This window comes from Sorex fumeus, unplaced genomic scaffold, assembly GCF_029834395.1.
Source record: "Sorex fumeus unplaced genomic scaffold, SorFum_2.1 ptg000012l, whole genome shotgun sequence".
Lineage (NCBI taxonomy): Eukaryota > Metazoa > Chordata > Mammalia > Eulipotyphla > Soricidae > Sorex > Sorex fumeus.
In genome coordinates, this window is record NW_026606069.1 from 2,736,634 (window position 1) to 2,760,947 (window position 24,314).

General features: G+C 44.1%; 1 protein-coding gene and 1 non-coding gene across 2 annotated transcripts; one reads left to right on the forward strand and one right to left on the reverse strand.

Moving 5' to 3' along the window:
* The first annotated feature begins 281 nt into the window (after window positions 1-281).
* Window positions 282-417, forward strand: LOC130020523 (small nucleolar RNA SNORA2/SNORA34 family). Its single transcript, XR_008792009.1, has one exon. It is a non-coding gene; the product is annotated as a small nucleolar RNA SNORA2/SNORA34 family (small nucleolar RNA).
* Window positions 418-9,506: 9,089 nt separating this feature from the next.
* LOC130020502 (tripartite motif-containing protein 75-like) lies at window positions 9,507-20,975 on the reverse strand. The gene is made up of 2 exons (XM_056111100.1): window positions 20,497-20,975; window positions 9,507-9,828 (listed from the first exon to the last, which is right to left on the reverse strand). The coding sequence occupies exons 1-2, from the start codon at window positions 20,973-20,975 to the stop codon at window positions 9,507-9,509; spliced, it is 801 nt and encodes a 266-aa protein (XP_055967075.1).
* Between the last annotated feature and the right edge of the window lie 3,339 nt (window positions 20,976-24,314).

Sequence of the window (24,314 nt, forward strand, 5' to 3'; positions counted from 1 at the left end):
CCTGTGGTGCGTATTCTCTCTACTTACTAGTAAATCCATGTTGGGCAATAAATACTTCTCTTCTGTTTTACTTAATAGATTCTTTTCTCTATGATTCTCTATGTGGCTTGAACTTTGGATTTTGTTTTTGTTTAGTTGTATTTCTACAATCACCATTTCCACTAGCATTTTTGTATGAACTATATTTTCTTCACTTATCAAGAAAAGCTTCAAATCTTGAAACTCATCCTGTGATCTTCTCTTCACAGTATACGTTATCCATCTGAATCAAAGTGTTTAAGCAGGCCCTGACTGAAGATCAATAGTTACACTCTAGCTGTTGATTTCAAACAAGGGCCCAAAGAACTGTCTTCCTGTCATCTGTTAGCTGTTCTGGAATCTCACCACGAATGGCTATTTCACTTGGAAGAAACAACCCAGACCTGCTCTCATTGGGAAAACCTCATGAATGACTTCTGGCTAAAGAAACCAAATTAAAAAATTTTTTAAGCACATAAAAAATGTTTAAGCAAATAAGCAAAGAAGTGGAAGAACAGTTTTCATGAGTCTACCTTCCTCGCTCCCCACTTTTCAGAGTCACCAGCAGCATCAGGAAGCAGGACCACTTTGTCAGTCTCCCCTCGACAGTTCTCACAGTACCCATACTGTCACATCTCCCTGCTTATGTGGGCGGGCACCTCTACTTTTCTCAGGTTGACCTCTAAGGTGGGTCTTCTACACAGATGTCAGCAGCCAATGCGGCACCAATTTGTTGTGTCTAGTCAAACCAGGGTATTCATATTACAGGTTGAACCCACACCTGGTGAAGTTAGTGTTTCTTCACCAGGAGAGAGGGCTGGGTTGGCCTGGAGTTTAGAGGATGCTCAGGTGAAGAGAGAGAGGACCTCCCAGAGCCCCGACCCCTGTGCTAATACACAGAATCCCAACTGCTCCTCTGTCATCCTCCATTGTTCCTCTCAATTCGTTTATCCCATTTCTTAGAAGAGCAGTGTAATCTGAAAGGCTATGCGAGGCATGTTCATTTTCTCACCACTGAATATTAATATGGCTTTTAAAACTATCTTCAATGTTTGCAGTCTCCAGTGCCACCTAGTGGCCTTTGAAATTACTTTCTGTATAACAAATTTAAAAAATATTTACCAAGGGGCTTGAGAGTTAGCTTAGCAGACTGTGTGCATCCCAGGCATGTAGGAGGCCCGGGTTCAATATCTGGTATCACTAACAATAACATAAATTGAGCTTCGAGATAGGAGTAGCCCCTAAGTGTTGTCAGAGGTTACCTCAAACGTGTGTGTATACAGTTTTCGCGCAATCTTACAAATTATCCCGAACTCCTATTTTTTTTTTTGCTTTTACATCCATGTGATGGAAATAATAATAACATAAAGGTAAAATATAGTGTTTGAACTGAGTTCAAACTCAGTACATCAGGATCCTCCGCAAGCTGTATTATGAATTCTCCACCAGGATCTCACCATTCCACAAGGAAGTGATCACCGACATCAAGATAGGGGTTTGACAGGGTGATACCATTTGATCAAAACTTTTCAGTGCTACCCTTGAGAACGTCATGTACGACTGCAATGGGAAGAAATGACAGTGAAGATAGACGGTCAGCAACTACACCACCTCTACGTCGCTGATGACATCATTCTAATAACACCGAACATTAGCCAAGCAGCACAAATGCTGGCCGACTTCAGACATGAATGTGGAAAGTTCAGACTGCAGCTGAATGTCACCAAAACAATGTTTGTGAAAAATGAACTAGTCCTTGATGTTCCATTTGCTTTCAATGGAACGAAAATCTCCAAATGTAGCAGCCATGGTTGAGCTTCTTTTCGTTTTCTGGCTTGAGAACACAACATGAGGAATGACTTGGCACCAGTACAGTGCAGGAGGAAGGGAGCACACCTTCCATAGTGTCAAAGAAGTTGTTAAGAAGATAAAGAACCCCCAGCTCCGGGCACATCATTTCAACTCCACCATTCTTCCTGTACTAAGCCTCCGAGACCTGGGCCCTACGAAAACAGGAAGAGAACGCTATTTGGATCAACCAAAAAGGAATGAAAAGAGCTATGCTTGGAGTATCACACTTCAGTCAAGTGAGAGAAGAAATCCGGAGTTGATATTCTAGAGAGAAAAGCTAAAACCCAGATTTTGGGATTTACAAATTGTTTTAAAATGGTTTGGCAATTTTAATTAGAGATATCAGCAGATTATTTGAGGAGATGGGGGGGGGGCACCATCAGCAGTGCTCAGAGGTTACACCAGACTAAACTTGGTGCTTACTCCAGGCAGTACTTGAAAGCTTACACGTTTTGTTCATTTTGGATTTTGAGGGACCCACACCAGGAAGTGCTCAGGGCAAACTCCTGGCTCTGTGTTCAGAGCTGGGGGCAGTTTGCAGTATGACCCAAAAGCCTATAAGCTTTATCTTATGAAGCTTTATCTTATATTTATCTTACAAGCTATATCCTTTACCTGGTTATTCAAATTTAACAATAAGTTTATAAATTGAGCTTCTTTTTCTTATATAATGTAAGAGTACTGCTATTTATTTAGCCATTGATTAAGCTGATTGAATTGGGCATGAACTCCACATTGCATTTTCTTTTTTTATTCAGAATGTTAATTTTATTATTTTATTATTATTTCCCCCACCCCCCTTTTTTATTTACTGTGAGATACAGTTACAAAGCTTTCATGTTTGAGCTTCAGTCAAACAATCGTCAAAGACCCATCCCTTCACCAGTACAAATTCATGCTTTCACTAGTACACATTTTCCACCACCAAAATCCTTAGTGTTTTCCCAGACCTACCCCCATTCCATACTTTCTTCTGCCTATGTGGAAGACAATTTCCTGCATACCTTCTCTCTACGTGGGTTACATTCGATATGTTGACACCAGTCTCACCACTCTCAAACCTGCCTAAAAGACAATGCTAGATGATTTCTTTTGTATTGCTTGTTATGGATAGAGTATAATGTGCAGGAAATTCTGTGTTGTTCTCTTTCAGGAGCTTTAGTTTATAGAGTCTGGGTCTTGGCTGTTGATGAGATTACATGGCTTGGAGATTACAGGGCTGGGGATCTCAGTCACAGGTTCCTGTGTACCTGGGTTTGCCTGCTGGTCTGCTCTCCAGTGAGATTCATCCGGTCTTGAGTGAGGCTCGTCTTCTCTTGGGAGAGGTCATCCGAATGTGTGGAGAGTGGCCTTCAACTTGGCGTTGGTTGGGTTCTGGAGGTTTTCAGCTGCCAGGGCACTGCTTGGGGTGGGGAGGGTGACTCAACTAGCTCCCCTCCAAGGTGCCTCAATGAGAACAGCCTGGCGTGGGGTCAGGAGACTCTTTGGGCCCTCTTCTGAGACCTTTAGTATATAGTCTCTGGTTACTGGTGAGGTTACATGGCACCACAGGCGGTTTGTGGGTGACTGCCAAACTACTGGAAAACTGGGGAGCTGTGGGGAGGAGGCCCTTTCCCTATCCAAGTGGGCCTGAAGATCTCAGTCATGGGTTCCTGCCTACCTCCACACTATAGGCCCTAACTGAGTCTTTTGATCTCAATCAAGATTTGTGGGTCTTTGAATAAGGCCAATAAGTGAGCTTATACAGCTGAGCTAGAGGTGGTTTGTGGGTGTGGCTCCCACATACCTAACTTTTGGCCAATTAATTTCTTGGTAAACTTGGCCCAAAGTTGTCTGGGTCTGGCCAAAGGGACAGCAGCAATATTGAGGTCTACATGTCTGAAGGCACCATCAGGCTATTGATGCACTCAACCCGCAGGTACAGGGTGACTGGCTGGTGGCACCATACACCATTGGGTTGAGCTTCTTAATGTGTCTCTTGGGAATTAAGGGTTGCAGACAGTGGTGAAGTACTTGTCCTGCATGAGTGAGGTCCTGTTATTGGATTTTTCACAAAAAATAAATAAACATTTCTTTTAAAATATAATAAAATAATACTTAAAACATAAAATAAATAAAATATAAAATAAATACTTCTACAAATTTATCTTACAAAACATAAAAATAAATATTTCTACAAATTAATCTTTTACAAATGGAGCACTTGACTTCTATTTATTAGGTCCTAGGGCTGATTACAACACTGCATGTTCTCTCAACATCAAGATGGGAGTAGCCCCAGAACACCAGCCTGTGAACCAAAAACCAAAAATTGTCTCAACACACACCTTTCAATGCCTTGCAATGGAATGACTCTTTCGTTTTTGACATTGTCTATGAGGTATGCAGTGAGAGAAGGATTCTCTCCTGTGTCAAATTAATTGTGTCTCTCAGACCTTGACCCCTGTTCTACACAGAGCTCATGGGATAAAACAAGTCTAATTAAAATCATTTTGCTCTATAGTGCTTCCTGTGAAACAGGTACAGTCTCTATAAATAACCCATCATTATATGAAGATTCAGCTGTTTTGATGTCTATATACCTATAAAATATCTTTGTTAACACTGCACAGCTGCTTACGTTTATCATAACAAAGATTTTGTTATCAGAGCTATAGAAAATAAAATACCCACACCCTGTCCCACACAGTGTCATACTGGTGGGATTAGTTTCCATCATATTTAACTCCAGAATATTAAGATCTACAAGGAGTCATGAAAGTTTGGGGCCAGACTAATCATACAGTGGGAAGAGTATTTGCCTTGCATATAATCCTATATGGTCTTCTGAGCACTGCCACATATTATCTCTAAGGTAAGAGCCAGCCTTGATACCTCTAGATGTGGTCCAACCCACTCCAACGTCAACAACCCCTGCTCCCCAAAACATCAACCTTTCGTTTATGTTGATGAATATAAAGGGGGATCTATGTTGGGGGTGGAAACTGGGGACATTATTGTTGAGAAATGTACATTGTTGGATGGATGCGTATTGGAACACTGAATGCCCCAAACAACTATTTTATTATAACTTTGTAAACCACAGTATTTAGTTTTTTTAAATAAAAAAGAAATAAAATTAGTGATTTTGTTCTTTGTGCCTCTGTAATAGAGAAAAGGTTCAAATTTCAGCATTAGCTAACATCCATTTTTTGTATTAAATTGGCAACTCAAGGTCCTTTGTAGAACTTTATCTATATTACTAAACAGTATAATAAACTCTAATCGAAGATGTAGGTACTTTATTTGATATCTTTATGCCATACATTTCTATGCATATTGCCCAAAATAAGTACGAACACTTGTTGCATATAATTTTTAATTTAATATTACCATTTTTAACTTGAACTCTTGAAAGTGACTTATGTGAAGATTGAGAAGAGAACCATTAGCCATCATAAGGGATTCTGCCACTTTCCTTTCTATCTTCTTTGGTCAATGGGGTCGGTGCTGAAGTGAGTTGGAACTAAGTAAGACCTTTGAGTACCAGGCTAAGAACTGTTGGTACTGCCAACACCTCACTGGGGCTTTAATAAACTCAAAAGAGTTTATTGATAATCTGACCCACCTGGACAATTCTTTCCTTTTTTTTTTTTTTTGCTTTTTGGGTCACACCCCATGATGCACAGGGGTTACTCCTGGCTCTGCACTCAGGAATTACTCCTGGCGGTGCTTGGGGGACCATATGGGATGCTGGGAATCAAACCAGGGTCAGCAGCGTTCCACAGAAAGTTCCAGAAGACACTTTATCGCTTATGGTTATAGAAGCAAAGGTGGCGGTTTTCCCAAATTTTGAGGAAACAGTCACAAGTCTGTCAGCTAACTGGTCATGCCCACCTGCTGTGCCCAGAGATATCCTACTTCTCACAGGACTGTCAAAAGGTGCCTAGGGATTTCTAGCTTTGGCCAAGGACAGTTTCAGGAAATTCTTTGGTGTGTTGAGGGGTGGCAGGGGGGACAGAAACTTAGGCCTACTGCTCATTTGTTGAAATGCAGCCTGTCACGGTGCTAATGAGGTTCTTTCTCTACCTCACAATATGAGGAATAGGTAAATGGAGACAAGCATGACTGGATTTATAAATTGTTAATTCCATAGACTCCAGGGTAGCATCAAGATACTCTTTAAGAGCTGGAAAGAAATAATAGTGGGTAAAGCACTAGCTTTACACAGAAACTGGGTTTGAGCCCTTGTGACTTTAAATGATGACAGGGATTGTCAGGAAGGATCCCAAAGAACAGAATCCAGGACTAAGCTAGGAACAACAAGCTTTAATTGATATAGTTTCTTAAACCACTTTCAATTTATGTTTATATCATTTCCCCCAAATCACTATTTTTTGGGTTGTATAATAGTTGTATTTAGAGATTACTAGAAATGAAAGAAAGAGAATAACATGTTCAGAGAGAGCATAGACTTCTCCAAGATGAGAGCTGAGAGCAATACCACAGTTAGAGATTCAGGGGAGGAAAGTACTTGCCTTCACAATAATTTTAGAGTAACTTTATAGGTTTTCTCCTAATCTGTCTACAGACAACTTTTCTACCTGGCTAAAAGTCTGTTCACTGCTATGGTATTGTCAAAAAGAGCCTGAGACTTTTTTTTTTTTTTTTTTTTGCTTTTTGGGTCACACCCGGACAATGCACAGGGTTTACTCCTGGTTTATGTACTCAGGAATTACTCCTGGCAGTGCGCTCAGGGGACCATATGAGATGCTGGAAATCGAATCTGGGTTGGTTGTCTGCAAAGTTGGGTCTGACCATATTAAGTATTAAGAGTTTTTTTTTTTTCCTTTTTTGGTCACACCTGGTGATGCACAGTCATCACTCCTGGCAGTGCTTGGGAGACCATATGGAATGCTGGGAATCAAACCCAGGTCTCATGCAAGGTAAATGCCCTACTTGTTGTAATATTGCTCCAACCCTGAACATATTGAGTCTTCCTAATTTAGAGCTAGTGATAGTAAATTCTTCAATCCCACCTTAGTTGTATTCCTTTCGAGGATTGAGTTTCTCTCTCCCCCCCCAACCCTGAGCAGAGACCCAGCAGCTGAGGACCCCCGGAGCCAGGCACGGCTATGCTGGGACCACTGTCCACATGTCCAGACAGGCTTCATTCATGAAAGAACTGGCAGAGGAACCCAGGCATACGGGTACCCGGGGCTGAAGTCTCCAAGTCTACTCGGATTGGGACTGGGCCTTCTCCACCCAGAACCCCCTCATCTTCCAGTAGGTAGGCGTCACACCCACCAGCTGCCACCAGGGCCAGATTGGTCCCATCAATGGCCAAGACACAGAGACTATAAAACCCAGCTCCCGGAAGTGTGCGGCCTCATTCGTGGCATCTTATTTTTTCTTTTGGAGAACGTGACAGGCTACCAAAAGTATCCTGCCCGCACGGTAGAGTCTGGCAAACTTCCCGGGTCGTACTCAATATGCCAAATACCAGTAACAATGATGGGGCTCATTCTCCTAATCCTGAAAGAGCATTGAAACTGCGCTTTTAAAAATCTCAGGGCTAGGAAGAATTAGACGTTACTGGTGCTTGCATGAGAAAATCAACGAACAACAGGATGATAGTGATCGTGATCCTGATAGTAAATTCTTCAATCCCATCTTCGTTGTATTCCTTTTGAGGAACTCATACACAGTGTGCCCATCAAATACTATTCTTACTAAAGGAAAATGAAAATAGTGATGAAAAAACAAAATGAAGGACATATTTTTCAAGCGTGGAAGTTAGCATATTTGTTTTTTTGAATTAAATTTGAAAACAATTAATAAATACAATATTTAAGAATTATTAGAAAGGTTCTAATGAGGGCTTTAAGCCAGCTTATGACATACATGTCAACAGAAGGAGGAATGTTTACATAGAAATGTCTTTGACCAATCATTAATGAGTGGTGTAATTACACCACTCATTAGTGAGTTATGTAATTATGATGTCATGTGATATTTTAGTCCAAATTCTCTTTGTAAATACAGCAAATATATTAAAACTAAATCCAGAACAGTTTTTCACTTTTTTTATATACTTATTTTAGTATTTGAACCTGACTCAGTAGGGCTTAGGGGATATTCCTTGTTCCATGCATGGAGATCACTACTCCTAGGTTTTATGTAATTGAGGGAAATTTGTTAAATGTGCATACCGCTAATAAAATACACTGTAGATATAAACTAATTAGCGGGAATGGATATGAGATCTGTGTAATGCCTTTTAAAACATATTGCTGCTGCAAGGAAGCAAGACGTTACTATTCAGTAAAAATGTATTTTATTAGACACAGGCATATAGGTGTAAAATAATCAGAGATATATTACAAAGAGTTACAAGAAGAGATCATCTCACTCAGATACCCCAAAATTGAAGACTTACGCAACCAGTCCCATATATGTCAGATAACCCGCAGTCCACATGATGCAGGTGGAAAGCCCAGGCTGTGCTCACCCCTCCTCAGCCCTCCCCGCGCGCGCAGTCAGGCCCCACGCGGAAGTAGGGCTTGAGCTCTTGAGCCAAGGGCTCAGTGAACGAGTGCAGATGAGACCTGTCGGCGGTGTTGTAGAAGGAAAGCTGGCCCAGCTCCCAGTCCAGGTAAATGCCGATGGCTGCGGGCTGATCCCTGAGAGCCAGAGGCGCGGCTCCCGCGCCCACGGCTAGGTAGTCGCTGTCCTGCAGCTGCAGCGTCCAGCATCTCTTGGGAGCCACCAGGGGACGCGAGGCCTGGGCGGAAGGGGTGACACTGCACACGCCCACTGCCCACTCGGGCTTGGTGCCCACCTGCACCTCCCAGTAGTGGCGACCAGAGGCAAAGCCCTCCCGGCCCAGGACCACCAACTGGGCGGTGTCATCACAGGATTCAGGGTCCCCATCCGCTTTGGACCTCTTCCTCACACAGGTAACAGACTGGAGGTCCTGGGACACGCGCAGGCTGGGGTGGGCCGTGTGGGGGTCCAGGCTGATGCTCTCACGGAATCTCTGGATGATGCTGCTGAGCCCTGAGCACAGAGGAGGGAGGCTGTAGGTCACTGGCCTGAAGCGCAGTAGCTGCACGGCCGGGGGCTGCAGGCCCGCCCAGTGCTGCTGCAGGCCCCTCACCCACCTCAGCACCATCTCCTCCGACATCACGCTTCACTCCGCCACCTCCCTTCTGAGGTTCTTCAGCGCCGAGATTTGGTCCGTGTAGGCCTCCAGGTTGGCCCTGAGCTGCTGCTGCAGGCGTTTGTCCTCTTCTGCCAGCCAACAGAGCGCGGCCTCCTGCTCACGCTCCACAAACTGGGTGAGCTGCTCAAATTCTGAGGCCAGCTGATTGCTGTGCTTTCCCATGTCATCTCTCAGCTGCAGGATGTTTCTGTCTTGGGCGACTTCTCGCTTCTTCACCTCTACCAGCTGCTTCTTCAGGGACTCGATGCACTCACCAAGCCTCTTTCTGTGATGAGCCGCTGCCTCGGCCACGGACCTGACATGGTGTCCCTGGTGGGCAGGGCCCTGGGCACACAGAGAACATACCAGCTCCTGGTCATCCTCGCAGAAGAGGCTGACTTCCTGCCTGTGCTCCTCACATCTGCGGTCCTCTGCCTGCGCCATCTCGCTGCTCTCAGATCTGTGCAGGATCGACTAGGTCCACCAGCCTGCCCAGCTGGGCGTTGGCACTGATGCGCATCTCCAAGCGGGACTGCTGGCACATGGGACAAGGGAATGTGTCCTGCAGGTCCTTCCATGACATGCGGATGCAGGAGTCGCAGAAGTTTTGGCTGCAGTCGATGGTGACGGGATCATTGAGATAGTCCAGGCAGACAAGACAGATGAGTTCCGGCTGCATTTTGGCCAGGGCTGCTGACACCTTCTCCATCCTTAGGTGTGGAAAGTGCAGTACACGGATGTTTTTGCTCACAAGGTCGAGTTCCTCAGGTTTTCTCCTGCCAGAAAAAAAAAATTAAAAAATCACAAACTCAGCCTCTGTTCGAAATTTAATATGGTTTTCTCTGTGATTTGTCTCTCTGAAAACCCAGCTCCCATCTGGACTCAAGGCCCTCCAAACTCTTTTCACCAATAAGCCCACCAACCTCCGGGTCTTCATCCATTAGAATCCCCTGTTTCAATTGATCAAAACTTTCTGTGATGAGGAAATGACCCCTTTAACATCAGAGGAATGTCACTCAACTCTGGGGTATAGCATAAAGAAAATAGAGATCAGATGGTCAAGCGGAGACCCTCTAGAGCCTGCACACAGTAGTCACTTAGGAAGCTATAGAAATAATGCTCTTGCCCCATAAGAACCACAAATTCCCTGATTGATTTCTTGTCCCTGGTTTCTGCCTCCAGTTACCACAAACCCCAGATTGATCGCTACCTCACCTTGATCCTGACTCTGGCTGGTGCAGTGCTTGGTCCTGCTGGTGAGCTACTCCCCTTGCAGGATGCAGACTCAGGCTGGCACTAGGGCACTGTGTGCCCTGCACTCAGCACTTTGTTTATATACATCATAGGGTGGGTCTTGAAAGACCCACCCAGGAATGACTGACGGGAGGTCGGGTGGGGCTTTATAGAAGGGATTTTCAGAGCGGTGATGGGATTCCCCAGAGTTCTACACCTGTCACTAGGAGCTCCATGTTTAGGGAACTAGCGTTCACTAGTTGGTTAAGCAAGCCCTTCCTTAACCATCTTTATGTTCCTTATCCCATTCTTGGTGAGAATATGTAGAAAATGTTATATGAATTAGAACGAAAGTGCTGTTGGGGCAAGAGAGATAATGGAGGCTGTAAGGTGTTTGCAAGGTGTGGTACTGAGTCAGCAGAATGCCCTGTTCATTGTAGGGTGTGGCACAACAAAACTAATTATAGCCCTGTATATAACTGTCTTCCCATTGCTCATTGATTTGCTTGAACAGGCACAAGTAACATCTCATTGTGAGACTTGCTACTGTTGTTGTCATATCAAATATGTCATGGTTAGCTTGCCAGGCTTTGCCATGAAGGCACGAAACTCTCAGTAGCTCTCCAAGAGGGATGGAGGAATGGAACCAAGGTCGGCCAGGGTCAGCTGCGTGCAAGGCAATCGCCCTACCTGCTGTGCTATAGCTCCAGCCATATAAAATTAATTAAATACCCAAATACATCAAAGTACCAGGCTGCGTTTGCCCGTTCAGTCTCTCCCCAGGGGAGTGTAACTGGGTTCACAATTTGTCCTTTCCAGAGTCTGCAGTGCTGCATTGAGATTTCAAAAATTGTCGCCAATGACACTGGGGGTGGCACTGGTGCCAGAACAGTGTGGGTGACATATTCTACTATGAGAAGTTTGGTAAATTGCTGTGCCCTAATAAAATTTTAAACTGTAGCACTGTAGCACTGTCCTCTCGTTGTTCATCGATTTGCTCGAGCAGGTACCAGTAACATCTCACACCAAATTGTGATACTTGCTGTTACTTTTTTTTTGCGTATCGAATACATCACTGGGAGCTTGCCAGGTTTTGAGTTGCGGGTGAGATAGTCTCGGTAGCTTGCTGGGCTCTCCAAGAGGGGCGGAGGAATTGAACTCGGGTAGGTTATGTTGGCTGCGTGGAATGCAAACACCCTATCTGCTGTGCTATTGCTCCAGCCCCAAATTTTAAACAATTAATAAAAAAAAAATAAAATGATTTTTAAAATGACATTATAAGTGTCCACAGCTCTCTGATTGAGACACCATATGTTTAACTTTCTATCAGCAAGTGTGAAAGTCGTTGGAATCATCCTTGAATTATCTTATTCGAAAATCTCACCCAGTCCACCAAGAGCAAACCCTGTGCTCAGTACCATGAACCTGTTCCTGCTGTAGTCCCATTCGGGCCTTTGCCTTCTGATCTCTCAACTTCTCCTCAGAGCTCCTTTAGGGTCACATCACTGTCCCTAAGGAAAAGCTTTGTCCTAAGAACACTGGAGAGCTCTTATCTGGTAGATAATACTTAAAGGATAGTTTTTTTTTTCCTCTCTTTGGGTCACACCAGTCGATGCACAGGAGTTACTCCTGGCTCATGTACTCAGGAATTACTCCTGGTGGTGCTGGACCGTATGGGATTCTGGGAATCAAACCTGGGTCGGCCGTGTGCAAGGCAAACACCCTACCTGCTGTGCTATCACTCCACCCCCTATACACATTGCTTTAATGTAGGTATACTGCTATTTATTCAGTCACTGACTAAGCTGATTGAAGCGGGTATGAACTCTATATTACTTTTTGTTTTCTTTTTAATTTTGTTAAATGAATATCAATGAGATACACCATTACAAAACTGTTTATAATTGGGTTTTGGGTTTTGGTCATACAATGATCCAGCATTCATTCCTCCTCCAGTGTATATTTCCCAACACCAGTGTCCCCAGTTTCCCTCCCACCATCGCCAATACCCCACACTCCACCCCCAGTCTCTCTCGATGGGTTAAAGGGTATTTTTAATTACATTGCCAAACTTAAATTGAAAGCCATATGCCAAGATAAATCTAAATAATATTAGCTTCGAGGTTTCTTATACAATTACTTAAGCTAAGCTTCACTGTCACACATTTGAGTTGAAATGTGAGCAGGAATCATTTAATCACTTGATCACTTGACATCCCATTACCCATCGATATGTTCATGTGGGCACCAGTAATGTCTCCATTTGTCCCTGTCAGTTGCCGCTGTAGCCCAATGCTGTCTGCTCATTCTAGCACCATGAGCAGCCTCAAACCGTTCAGTCAAGGTCTTTCAAAGAAGTCTGACCATCTCATAGGTGGGCAGCCACGCAATCTTTTGATATCCCATGGAATCCAGTCAGTAATGGCTCTAGTCAGCGGTTGTCTCCAAATCACATTATGTGTCCAACCCATCTAATTTTTGATGCCTTGGCAAATAATAGAGCATCCCTGATTCTTGACCATCGATAGAGGTTGGAAGTACGGATTCTTTCTCTCATTCGAGTGAAGTATGATACCTCAAGCATAGCTCTTTTGATTCCTGTTTGGGAGACACAAATAGCATTCTCAGCCTGTTTTCATAGGACCCGGGTCTCTGAGACATATGTTAATGCAGGAAGAATAGTGGAATTGAAGAGACAGGCCCGGAGCCGGAGGTTCTTCGTACTCTTAGTTATTTCTTCGACGCTTCGATATGCGTTCCAAGATGCTCTCTTCCTCCTGCGTAACTCAGGTGCCAGGTCATTCGTCATGTTGACTTCTTGACCTAGGTACATGTAACTGTTGCAATCGGAAATGTTCATCTGGTTGAGAGTGAATGGAACATCAAGAACAAGATCGTTTCTCATAAACATTGTCTTCATGAGATTCATCTGTATTCCGAGCTTTCCACACTCATAGTCGAAGTTGCCAGAATTTGTACTGCTTGGCTGATGTTTGGTGTAACTAGAATGATGTCATCAGCGAAGTGGAGGTAATGTAGTTTCTGACTGTCTATATTCACTCTCATTTCTTCCCATTCCAGTTGTCGCCTGACGTTCTCGAGGGTGGTACTGAAGAGTTTTGGTGAAATGGCATCACCCTGCCAAACACCTCTCTTGACTCAATGATCACCTCCCTCTAGAATGGTGAGATCCTGGTAGTGAATCCGCAACACAGCTCACAGAGGATCCTGATGTATTGAGTTCGAATGCCCTGTTTGGCTAGGGCTTCGATGACACTTCAGTCAACAGAATCAAAGCCTTCTTTAAATCAATGAACATTAGACAGAGCTGCATCTTGAACTTCTGAGAAACCTCAATGAAGTTCGTTATCATGTGGATATGGACGATTATACTGAATCCTTTTTGGAACCCGACATGCTTGCATGGTTGTCCTCAATCTAGTGTTCTGCCAATCCTATTCAGGATGACTTGAGTGAATAACTTGTAGACAACAGACAACAGGCAGATAGGGCAATAGTTGCCTTGCACGCAGCCAGCCCGGCCAAGATGAGTTCTATTCCCCTGCCACTCTCTGAGAGCCTGGCAAGCTACCTAGAGTATCTTGCCTGCACAGCAAAGCCTAGCAAGCTACCCATGACATATTCGCTATACCAAACACAGTAACAACAAGTCTCATGATGGAGATGTTACTGGGCCCGCTCGAGCAAATCAATGAAAAACGGAAGTAAAGTGCTACAGTGCTACAGTGCAAAGACACTTCAAAGAACTAAGAAAATGCTTATTGGAGGCCCATATTCAATCTCAGCACTGCACAGTTCTCTGGGGGCTGTGTCATGTGACAATGAACACAGCTAGATAGAGTCTAAAAAATAACAAAGGTGGAAAAGGGACATTTACTTGCATGAAATCTCCTCCAGTAGTAAAAACAGATGCCTTTGACTATTGTTCACATTTAAATTCAAATGTATGACACTGAAACTTATTTTATATAATTGTATAAGGAATCCCGATTCAGCAGAATCGATCATATCCACAAGTGACCAAACTCATGGATATTTCACGAGACTTCAAGATGCCACGCTGTCTAACATTAAAAGAAGACCTTTGATTCTACTGAGACAGAAGCGGTCATCGAAGCCCTAGCCAAACAGGGCATTCAAATTCAGTACATCCGGATCCTCCTCAAGCTGTATTAATGATACAACACCAGGATCTCACCATTCTACAAGGAAGTGATCAACGAGGTCAAGAGAGGGGTTTGGCAGGGTGATACCATTTCACCCAAACTCTTCAGTCCCACCCTCAAGAAAGTCATGCGATGACTAGAATGGGAAGAAATGGAGTGAAGATAAATTGTCTGCAACTACAACACCTCTGCTTCACTGATGACATCATTGTAATAACACCAAACATTACCCACGCGGCACAAATGCTGGTCAACTTCAGCCGTGAGTGTGGAAAGGTCAGACTGCAGTGAATCTCACGAAAACAATCTTTGTGAAAAATGAACTAGTCCTTGATGTTCCATTTGCTCTCAATGGAACAAACATCTCCGAATGTAGCAGCTATGTGTACCTGACTCGAGAACTCAACATGAGGAATGACTTGGTGCCAATATTGCGCAGGAGGAAGAGAGCCATGTAGAACACCTTCCAGAGCGTCAAAGAAGTTGTTAAGAAGATAAAGAACCTCCAGCTCCACGCACATCTTTTCGACTCTACCATTGCTCCTGCACTAACTTAAGCCTCAGAGACCTGGGGCCTATGAAAACAGGATGAGAAAGCTCTTTGTGTCTCCCAAGGAGGAGTCGAAAGAACTATGCTTGAAATATCACATTTCACTCAAGTGAGAGAAGGAGTCCAGAGTTCCAACCTCCATTGATGATCAAGAATCAGGGATGCTTTCTTGTTTGCCAAGGCGTCGAAATTCAGATGAGCTGTACATGTAATTTGATTTAGAGACTACCACTGTACTAGAGCCATTACTGAATGAATTCCACGGGATGGCAAAAGGATGCATGGCCACCCACCTAAGAGATGGTCATACTTCTTCATCAAAATCCAAACAAACTGGTTTGAAGTTCTTCATGTTCCTGGAGCAAGCAGATGTCATTGGGCTACACTAGCACAAGACAGGAACGAATGGAGACGTTACTGATGCCTCCTCTCAAGCAATCCATGATTAACAGGATGACAAGTGATACAAATGATTAGAAGTCCAGAAGATAGCAATTCAGAATTATCTTGGCATTCGGCCTTAAGTTTGGCAATAGGATTAAAAGTATCCTTTAAGTGTTACCACCCAGATAACAGTGTTAACCAGTGACTCAGTTTCTCAAAAGACCACCAAGGAGTTGACTCTGATGCAACTATAAGAGTATCTTTATTGATTAGCTCGAGCTAGGCCTAGCCTGGGCTACGGCCTCCATCCGGCTCACTGACACAGCAGCTTACTCTGAACGAGCGGCCCCAAGCAACAAAGGTTTCTATACATTACAGTGGTATAGTGGGGGCATTCCGTTGCCAGTGATCTAGGGGACTTTCTATTACTTGGTAACTTCTGATTGGGTGAAGGCTGAGGTTACTTCAGTGGAGGCAAGGTTACGTGATGACATGGTGGGTCTGATTAGATTAGATGTTCTGGCTGTCATCATGTTTAATTAGTTCTTCTGGTGACCCCACTACTGTATTTCAGGGAAAGTGCAACGCAAGTTTAGGGAACTAAAACTTAGGCTATGCCGGGCCAAGTTCTTCACTGAGCCAGTTCTTCATGGCCCTGCCTCAGCCTTTCTATCTTTCAACAGCTTTCCAGTGTTCATCAGAACAAAGCTTTTCCACTCAGACTGATCCACCCCCCAAAGGAGATCTGAGGATAAGGAGCAGGCAGAGGGCACAGGCCAGGGCATGGTCACAGCAGGAAAAGTTTCACGGTACTGAGCACAGGGTTTGCTCTTGGTTGACTGGGTAAAGTTCTGGAATGAGAATATTCAAAGACAGTTCCGAAGATTTTCACGTGTGCAGATGGGCAATTAGGTAAATGAACGATGTAGCAATCAGTGAGCTGGGGAGAGTAATGAATGTAATTTTAAAATTTCTTTATTTGATTGATTGTTTAAGCTCTTTATTAGGAGACCATGATTTACAAATTATTTATAGTCAAGTTTCCAGCATATGCTGTTCTAGCAGCGATCCGACCACCAGAAATTTTCGATTTAGTTAGGAGATAATTCATACATGTTAGAGGGAAAATGTTCTCAATGACCTCATTTGCAGCACAGCAAGTTTGAAAAGAACAAATAGTGGGAGCAGCTATACTGCCTGGGGAGAGAGAGCAGCACAGTCTGGTTCTTTGTGTATTCTGTTTGTTTTGTTCTGCAGACATACCCTGCAGTGCTCAGGGGTCTACTCCTGACTCTGGAACTAAGGCAGGGATCACATGGCAAACACCGTACGGCACTACCAAGTCTCTGATCCACCAGCGCTTTATTTCTACTTCATAGAGCATTTCTATTTTTCTCTGAAAGAATGAAATTGGGGCTGAGGATGACATAAAGGAAGGACTTGCTTCATACAATAAGTAGATTGTAAAATGAATCCAGGTTCCCTGCATGTGTAGTTCCAGATATTCCGACTAGTGTGGGGAAATCAATCACTCCTTTAAAAATCCTTTCAAAGGATTCAGTTTAAAACCTTAGCATAGATCGATGCCAGAGAACAATTTAAAAAAAAAAGAAAAAATGAACATTATTTCATTCATATGTGGCGTATATAGAAACAAACCAAGGAAATAGACAACCCCCAGTTAAACAAACCCTGCAATATTGTCCACATAACTTAACTGAGGATGCAATGTGGGTGATCGTACATCAGGATAAAACTTGATATAAAAAATAAGTATGTCCAACCAAAACAAAACTACTACTGTTTTTCTAACCACACTCTTGACAAGCCAATTTCCATGTCAGTGCTTTTCTTTTTTACTTTAATTCAAAACTGTACTCCAATCTTCTCTCTCTCTCTCTCTCTCTCTCTCTCTCTCTCTCTCTCTCTGTCTGTCTCTTTCTTTGTGTGTGTGCCACGAAGACTTTATGTGGAGCCTCAGGTCAAACCATGGTTAGATGCATACGAGGCAACTGTGATACCTCTATGGCCCTCTCTTTAAAGACAAAAATGTTATGCTCTAGATAATAAGGTTAATGTAATATTACAGCTGTGGAAAGCTAGGGAATTGGTATACAAAGTCAATATTCTCCCTGACAAAGTACCCACAACTGTCCAGTTCTATCCTAAAGTCACCTCCAGTCTGATATCCTTTACTCAGAGTTTCTAGGGGATTCGACCAGGGACTAACACCAGCTTCCTCAGATGGTTCATCACACATCAGGTGTCAGTCACTACGTCCCCTCTGCACCCAAAGTCCCAGAGTGAGCCCGTCCATCACATACCCCTACTGATTCTGATCTATGTCACGGTGCAGGTGCAAATTGCTATCTGAATTTAGCAAGAATATATGTGATGAAGAAAAGAAAGGTTGAGGAACTGGAATTTTTAATGAATGGAAAATCTTTTCCAGGAAACTAACAGAGGGTGTGTTTCCTTTACAGGTACAGATGTCTGTCTCTGCAGGGCCAGAGTATGTGTCCCTTCAAAGTTCTGCATCCCCACATCATCTCAATCCCATGCTTACCTGGTTGGCCAGTTGTAAAGGTCTTGAGTTCCTCTGGGGTCAGTCTGCAGAAGATTTCCTGGATGCTGTGTGAGGGCAGCCTGGCAGCAGTGCACGGTCTCTGAGCTGGCCAGCTAATTTAAAGGCCACTGGGTGGGTCTCCACTAGGTGGGTCTCCACTGGGTGGGTCTTCTAACTATGGCGACCAATCTCAGGAAAGAGCGATGATCCCACCTCCAAGAAACAGCCGGTGGACTGGCCTAGAGCTAAAGGGAGATTTAGAGAAACCCTTGCACCTTCAATTCTCACTTACTCCTTTCAGTGCCACCAAGTTCTCTTAGTTTACAAAGAAATTGGTAAGACATGTTCTTTCTTTCACCACTTAAGCGTTGATTCGATGCCTAACTTCCACCCAAGTCCACTTTTGGTCAGTTTCCTGCTGCCTAGACGCATTTGAAATGAGGGTTCATCTAATAAGTAATAAATAACTCTTCACTAGAAAACGTCTTCATCTGACACACACACACATATACATACACCGTTACAAATGTGTGTGTATTGTTGAGTGTGCGTATACATAGATAGATATGTATTTATCTATATATAGAGAGATTTTCATCTCCAAACTCTCTCTCTATATATAATAACTATTATTATGTTATATAATATTATACTCTATTATATAAAGCTGGAGCTATAGCAGAGCGGGTAGGCACTTGCCTTGCAAGCAGCGAACATGGCCAACCCGAGTTCGATTCCTCTGCCCCTCTCGGAGAGTGCGGCAAGCTAACAAGAGTATCTTGCCTGCACAGCAAAGCCTGGCAAGCTCCCCGTGACATATTCGATATGCCAAACACAGTAACAAGTGTCACAATGGAGCCGTTACTGGGCCCGCTCGAGCAAATCGATGAACAATGCGAGGACCGTGACTGTGACCGTGACCATATATATACATATATATATACATATATATATACATATATATACATACATATATACATATATATGTATATACAGACACACGCACTGAGTGACAGGGTTTAAAAGTTTATGAATCTGCTTACTCCTTAACTACAGGTTAATAACAATTGATGACTCAATGTGAAGCTACATCACAGTGAAACATTTCACACCAGTAGCTTAGAGCACCCTTTGCTATTTCCCTTGCCTCAGTTTCCCCTTTGAGCTCCGACATAACTGCTCTTTTTAAAAACCTGCCAGAATACATACTGCTTAAGGTTAACCAGGCTTGGGATTTCGAACTCTAATACAATTAAAGCAAAAGCATCTTAAAAACCCCACGGCTACCCTCTAGGGCATGGAAACAGCTCCAGGAAAAGTGACTGTTGGGGACATTTGACAGCACATAGAGCTGGATCCTACTTGTACAGTGAAGGAGAGGTGGGCTTCTCTATTCTACTCTCTCACCTGCAATCCTCATTTCAAAATAATACAAATATGATGCTAATGATGATGATGATAAAAATAATAATAAATATTATTTAACCACCTGAAGGAAGTTTTTGGAAAAATGTTTTTCCCAAATGCCAGTCATATTGGAAGCAGAACTGCAGTGGGAGTGGAAATGAGTGGCCCTAGGGGTTTGGGGGTAAGTCCTCTGCAGACTGGCAGTAGTAATAGGGGTCCTAGGTTGTTAGGGGTCCAGGGAGAGATCTGGGCCACAAGGAACTGCCTGAGAAAACCATGTGCTCAGGAAGTGCATTTCCTATAACTGCCATTACTGCAAAAACACTGGGGTGACCAGAGCCAATCTTGGAATTCTTAGTTCACAGGATAAAAACTTGCAAGACAGCAGTACTCCAAAATTAATTTTCCATCCCAGTTGTCTAGTTCTAGATTGCTTTTTTCTAAACTTGTTGGTAATTCCTATACCTGTGTTACTAGGGATAATATTACTATATAATTTTCTTCTTTTATTTTGTGGTAATTTTGGGACCACACCAGACCCAGAGCCAGTGCTCAGTGCTTGTTCCTGGCTCCTGGTGTGTTGCTCAGGATTTGTGCTAAGGGTGCTCAAATATTTAAGTGTTCCTGAGTAATTAACCCCTATGTTTCCCTGCTAGGCAGGCACTCCAGCATTTCAGGCAATTTCTCTAGACACTAAGTTGTTTCCTCATTTCAGACCACATTCCTCATTTTGTAATATGTATTCTGGCTTTATTGTTGTCACTGTTGGATGCAACAAGCATTTGGAAAAATTGCCCTGTCTCCATTATCACACTGGCTCTCTGCCAATGGACTTCACTGAAGAAGTAGAAATTCTTTCAGTCTCGAATGCTGCTTTAAGTGAAAACTTCCATTCTGGAACCTGCCAAGCTTTTCTGAGCATGCCGCTTTCCTGGTGCTGTGTGTGGCATTCTCTCGTGTGCAGGCACTTGTCTCCTTCTGCCAGCCTGCAGAGAGCAGCATCTTGCTCACATCCACAAACTGGGTGAGCTGCGCAAGTTTCAAGGCCAGCAGAGTCCTGTGCTTTCCCACATCTGCTCTCAGCTGCAGGAGGTTTCGGTTATGGGTGACTTCTCACTTCTGCACCTCAGCCAGCTGTTTCGTCAGGGATCCGATGCACTCGCCGACCCTCTGTCTGTGAGCCACTGCCTCAGCCACTGACCTGACGTGGTGGCCCTGGTGGGCAGGGCCCTGGGCGCACAAGGGACACACCAGCTCCTGATCCTCCTCACAGAAGAGGCTCATCCCCTGCCTGTGCTCCTCACACCTGCCTTCCTCTGCCCGCGCCATCTTTCTGCTCCCAGAGCTGTGTGGGAGCTTGGCCAGGTCCACCAGCCTGCCCAGCTGGGCGTTGGCAGTGACGCGCATCTCCTGGCAGGATTGCCGGGACATGGGACAAGGGAATGTATTCTGCAAGTCCTTCCATGACATGCAGATGCAGGAGTCACAGAAGTTGTGGCTGCAGTCGATGGTGCCGGGGTCATTGAGGTAGTCCAGGCAGATGTGACAGATGAGCTCTGGCTGCATTTTGGCCAGGGCTGCCGACACCTCCTCCATCTTCAGGTGTGGGATGGGCAGGACTAGGGTGTTTTTTCCTCACAAGGCAGAGCTCCACATTTCCTCCAGCCAGAAAAAAATCACCTATTCAGACCTCTGTTCTGAATTCAATTTGGTGTACTCAGGGATGGTCTCTGAGAATCTAGTGTACGTCCATACTCAATGACCTCCAAACAGTATTTACCAATAAGCAAATCAACTTCTGGGCCTTCATACATTTGGGTCCCCTGTTTCATCTGATACTGTTTCACAGTACAACTCTCTGTGATGAGCAAATGACCTCATTCACATCAGAGGAGTGGTCACTCAACTCTGGGTTTCATTATAAAATATTATCTGGTTAATCTCAATACCCCTTCAGGTCTGCCATAACACCTAATTGATCCCTACTCACCTTGGTCCTGACTGGCCTAGCACAGTGCCTGAGGCTACTGGAGAGCTACTCTCCTCACAGGATGCAGACTTCAGCCTTGCATTGGGCACTGTTTGCTCTTCACCCAGCAGTGCGTTTATATACATCAGTGGTGGAGCTGGAGAGACTCATCCAAGAATGACTAATGGAGTGTAGGGAGGGGTTGAACTGTTGAAGGGATTTTATCAATTTGATTGGTTGGTTCAGTAATTGGTTGATGATGGTTTCTCCATAGCTCTATTCTGACTCCACAGAATTATGTGTGGAGGGAACCTGTCTTTCTTTCAGGAATCTAGTTTTAACTGTGAATCAAGCCCTTCCTCTTTGACTTCATACACCGAATCCATCTTTTTTTTGAGGAAAAGTAGAAATGTACCATAAACTATAACCAAAACAGTGTTGGAGTCAGAGAGACAGTGGAGCCTGTAAGGTGACAGCCAGCTGTGATCCCTCAACCAGAGCCAGGAAAATGGCCTCAGCAATGTAGTGTTGTCATGTGACAAAACAAAGAAAATACCAAAGTATCAAACTATTCCGTGGGTTGATTCTCTTCCTGGGGAAGGGTCACTAGGCCCACAATTTCCCCTTTTCAGAGTCCGCAGTGCTGCAATGAGGTTTCGAAAATATTTTTTCTCAAATATGCATACATTAACTCTGGGAGCAGCCAATAAAATTGGAGATGGGGCTGGTGTCAGAATGGCATAGCCACAATTTCTACTACAAACGCCTTGGTAGATTGTGGTGCCATAATTGGAAGCCACAGTCACCGTCCTCCCTTTCATTGATTTGCTTGAGCAGGCCCAGTAACGTGTCCATTGTGAGACTTGTTTTTACTGTGTCTGGCATATCGGATACGTCCCGGGTAGCTTGCCAGGCTTTGCCTTGCAGGCAAGATACTCTCAGTAGCTGCCAGGCTTTCTGAGAGGAGCAGAGACATCGAACCCGGGTCGGCTGGGTTGGCCGCATGCAAGGCAAATGCCCTACTGGTGTTCCATGGCTCCAGCCCAACAAATGAAGTAAACTGTTTTTTAAAATGACGTTGATTAGTCCTCACCACTCTGTGATTGTGCCACCATTTATTTACCTCTTTGCCTATGTGAAAGTCTTAATATTGTCTTTGAATTTTCTCATTCCTAAACTTCACCCAGTCCACCAAGAGCAAACCCTGCGCTCAGTAGCATGAAACTGCTCCTGCTTTGGCCATGTCCCTGCCCATGTCCACAGCTGTGAGGGTTCTAACATTGCATGCAGCCAACCCAGGTTTGATCCCTAACATCTCAAATAGTCCCTGAGCACTGTCATGAGTGATTCCTAAATGCAAAGCCTGGAATAATATTGAGAATTGCCACGTAGCACTGTAGCACTGTCATCCTGTTGTTCATCGATTTGCTTGAGTGGGGACCAGTAACATCTCACAGCAAATTGTGAGACTTGTTGTTACTGTTATTGGCATATTGAATACGTCAAGGGGAGCTTGCCAGGCTTCGCCGTGTGGGCGAGATACTCTCGGTAGCTTGCAGGGCTCTCCGAGAGGGGCGGAGGAATCAAACCCAGGACAGCTGTGTGCAAGGCAAATGCCTTACCCGCTGTGCTATTGCTCCAGCTGGTAGGGTGTTTGCTTTGCACATGGCTGACTGAGGCGATCCGTGTTCGATTCCTCTATCCCTCTCGGAGATCCCGGCAAGCTACCGAGAGTATCTAGCCCACACAACAAAGCCTTGCAAGCTTTCCGTGACATATTCAATATACCAAATCTGCCCACATGGCAATATTCTTTTTTTTTTTTTATTTTATAGCACATCAGTAGGGCGTTTGCCTTGCACTCAGCCAACATGGCCGACCCAAGTTCAATTCCTCCGCCCCTCTCGGAGAGCCTGGCTAGCTACTGAGAGTATCTAGCCCACACAGCAGAGCCTGGCAAGCTACCCGTGATATATTCAATATGCCAAACACAGTAACAACAAAGTCTCCAATGGAGACACTACTGGGCCCGCTCGAGCAAAATCGATGAACAACGGGAGGGCTGTGATTGTGACTGTGACTTATTTTTATTAGTGAAACACCATGAGGCACAATTGTAGACGTACAAATTTTTGTGCTTGGGTTTCAGTTATACAATGATCAAGTACCCATCCCTCCTCCAGTGCCCATTTTCCACCACCACGGGTCCCAGTATCCCTCCCACCCCCCATTCCTCCAATCCCATCCTGCTTCCGTTGCAGGGCATTCCCTTTTGTTCTCTCTCTCCTTTTGGGTGTTGTGGTTTGCAAAAGAGGCATTGGGTGGTAATCATGTTCGGTCTATAGTCAACTTTCAGCATGCTTCTATTGCCACATTGCAATATTCTATATGCCCAACACAGTAACAACAAGTCTCACAATGGAGATGTTACTGGGCCCACTCAAGCATCACCAGGTAAGGACCAAAAAGAAAACAAATAAAAAGTAATCAATTTAATTTCACTTCTTAGTATATTTTTTTGTTTGATTGCTTTCACTCCAAATTAGCAGTGCTCCAGGCTTAACTCTGGCACTGTGCTCAGGTTCATGTTTGATGGGGACTAGGGATGTGTGGAATAGGAATAATTGGTACTAGGAACCAAAGCTGGTGAACTTCATGCAGGTAAATGCCCTAACCACTGTACTCTCTCTCTGACTCCTTTAAAAAAAACACATTTTGGTAAGAGGTTGATTATTCTTGATTATGGGCTCACAAAATTACTTGACGTATTTTCTAAAACCTTTTATTTTTGGAATGTTTTTATCCCAAAAAGCATGGTGCACTTAAAATTGTTGCTCGAGCTCGAGCGGGCCCAGTAACGTCTCCATTGGAGATTTTGTTGTTACTGTGTTTGGCATATCGAATACATCACGGGTGGCTTGCCAGGCTCTTCCATGCGGGCGAGATACTCTCGGTAGCTTGCCGGG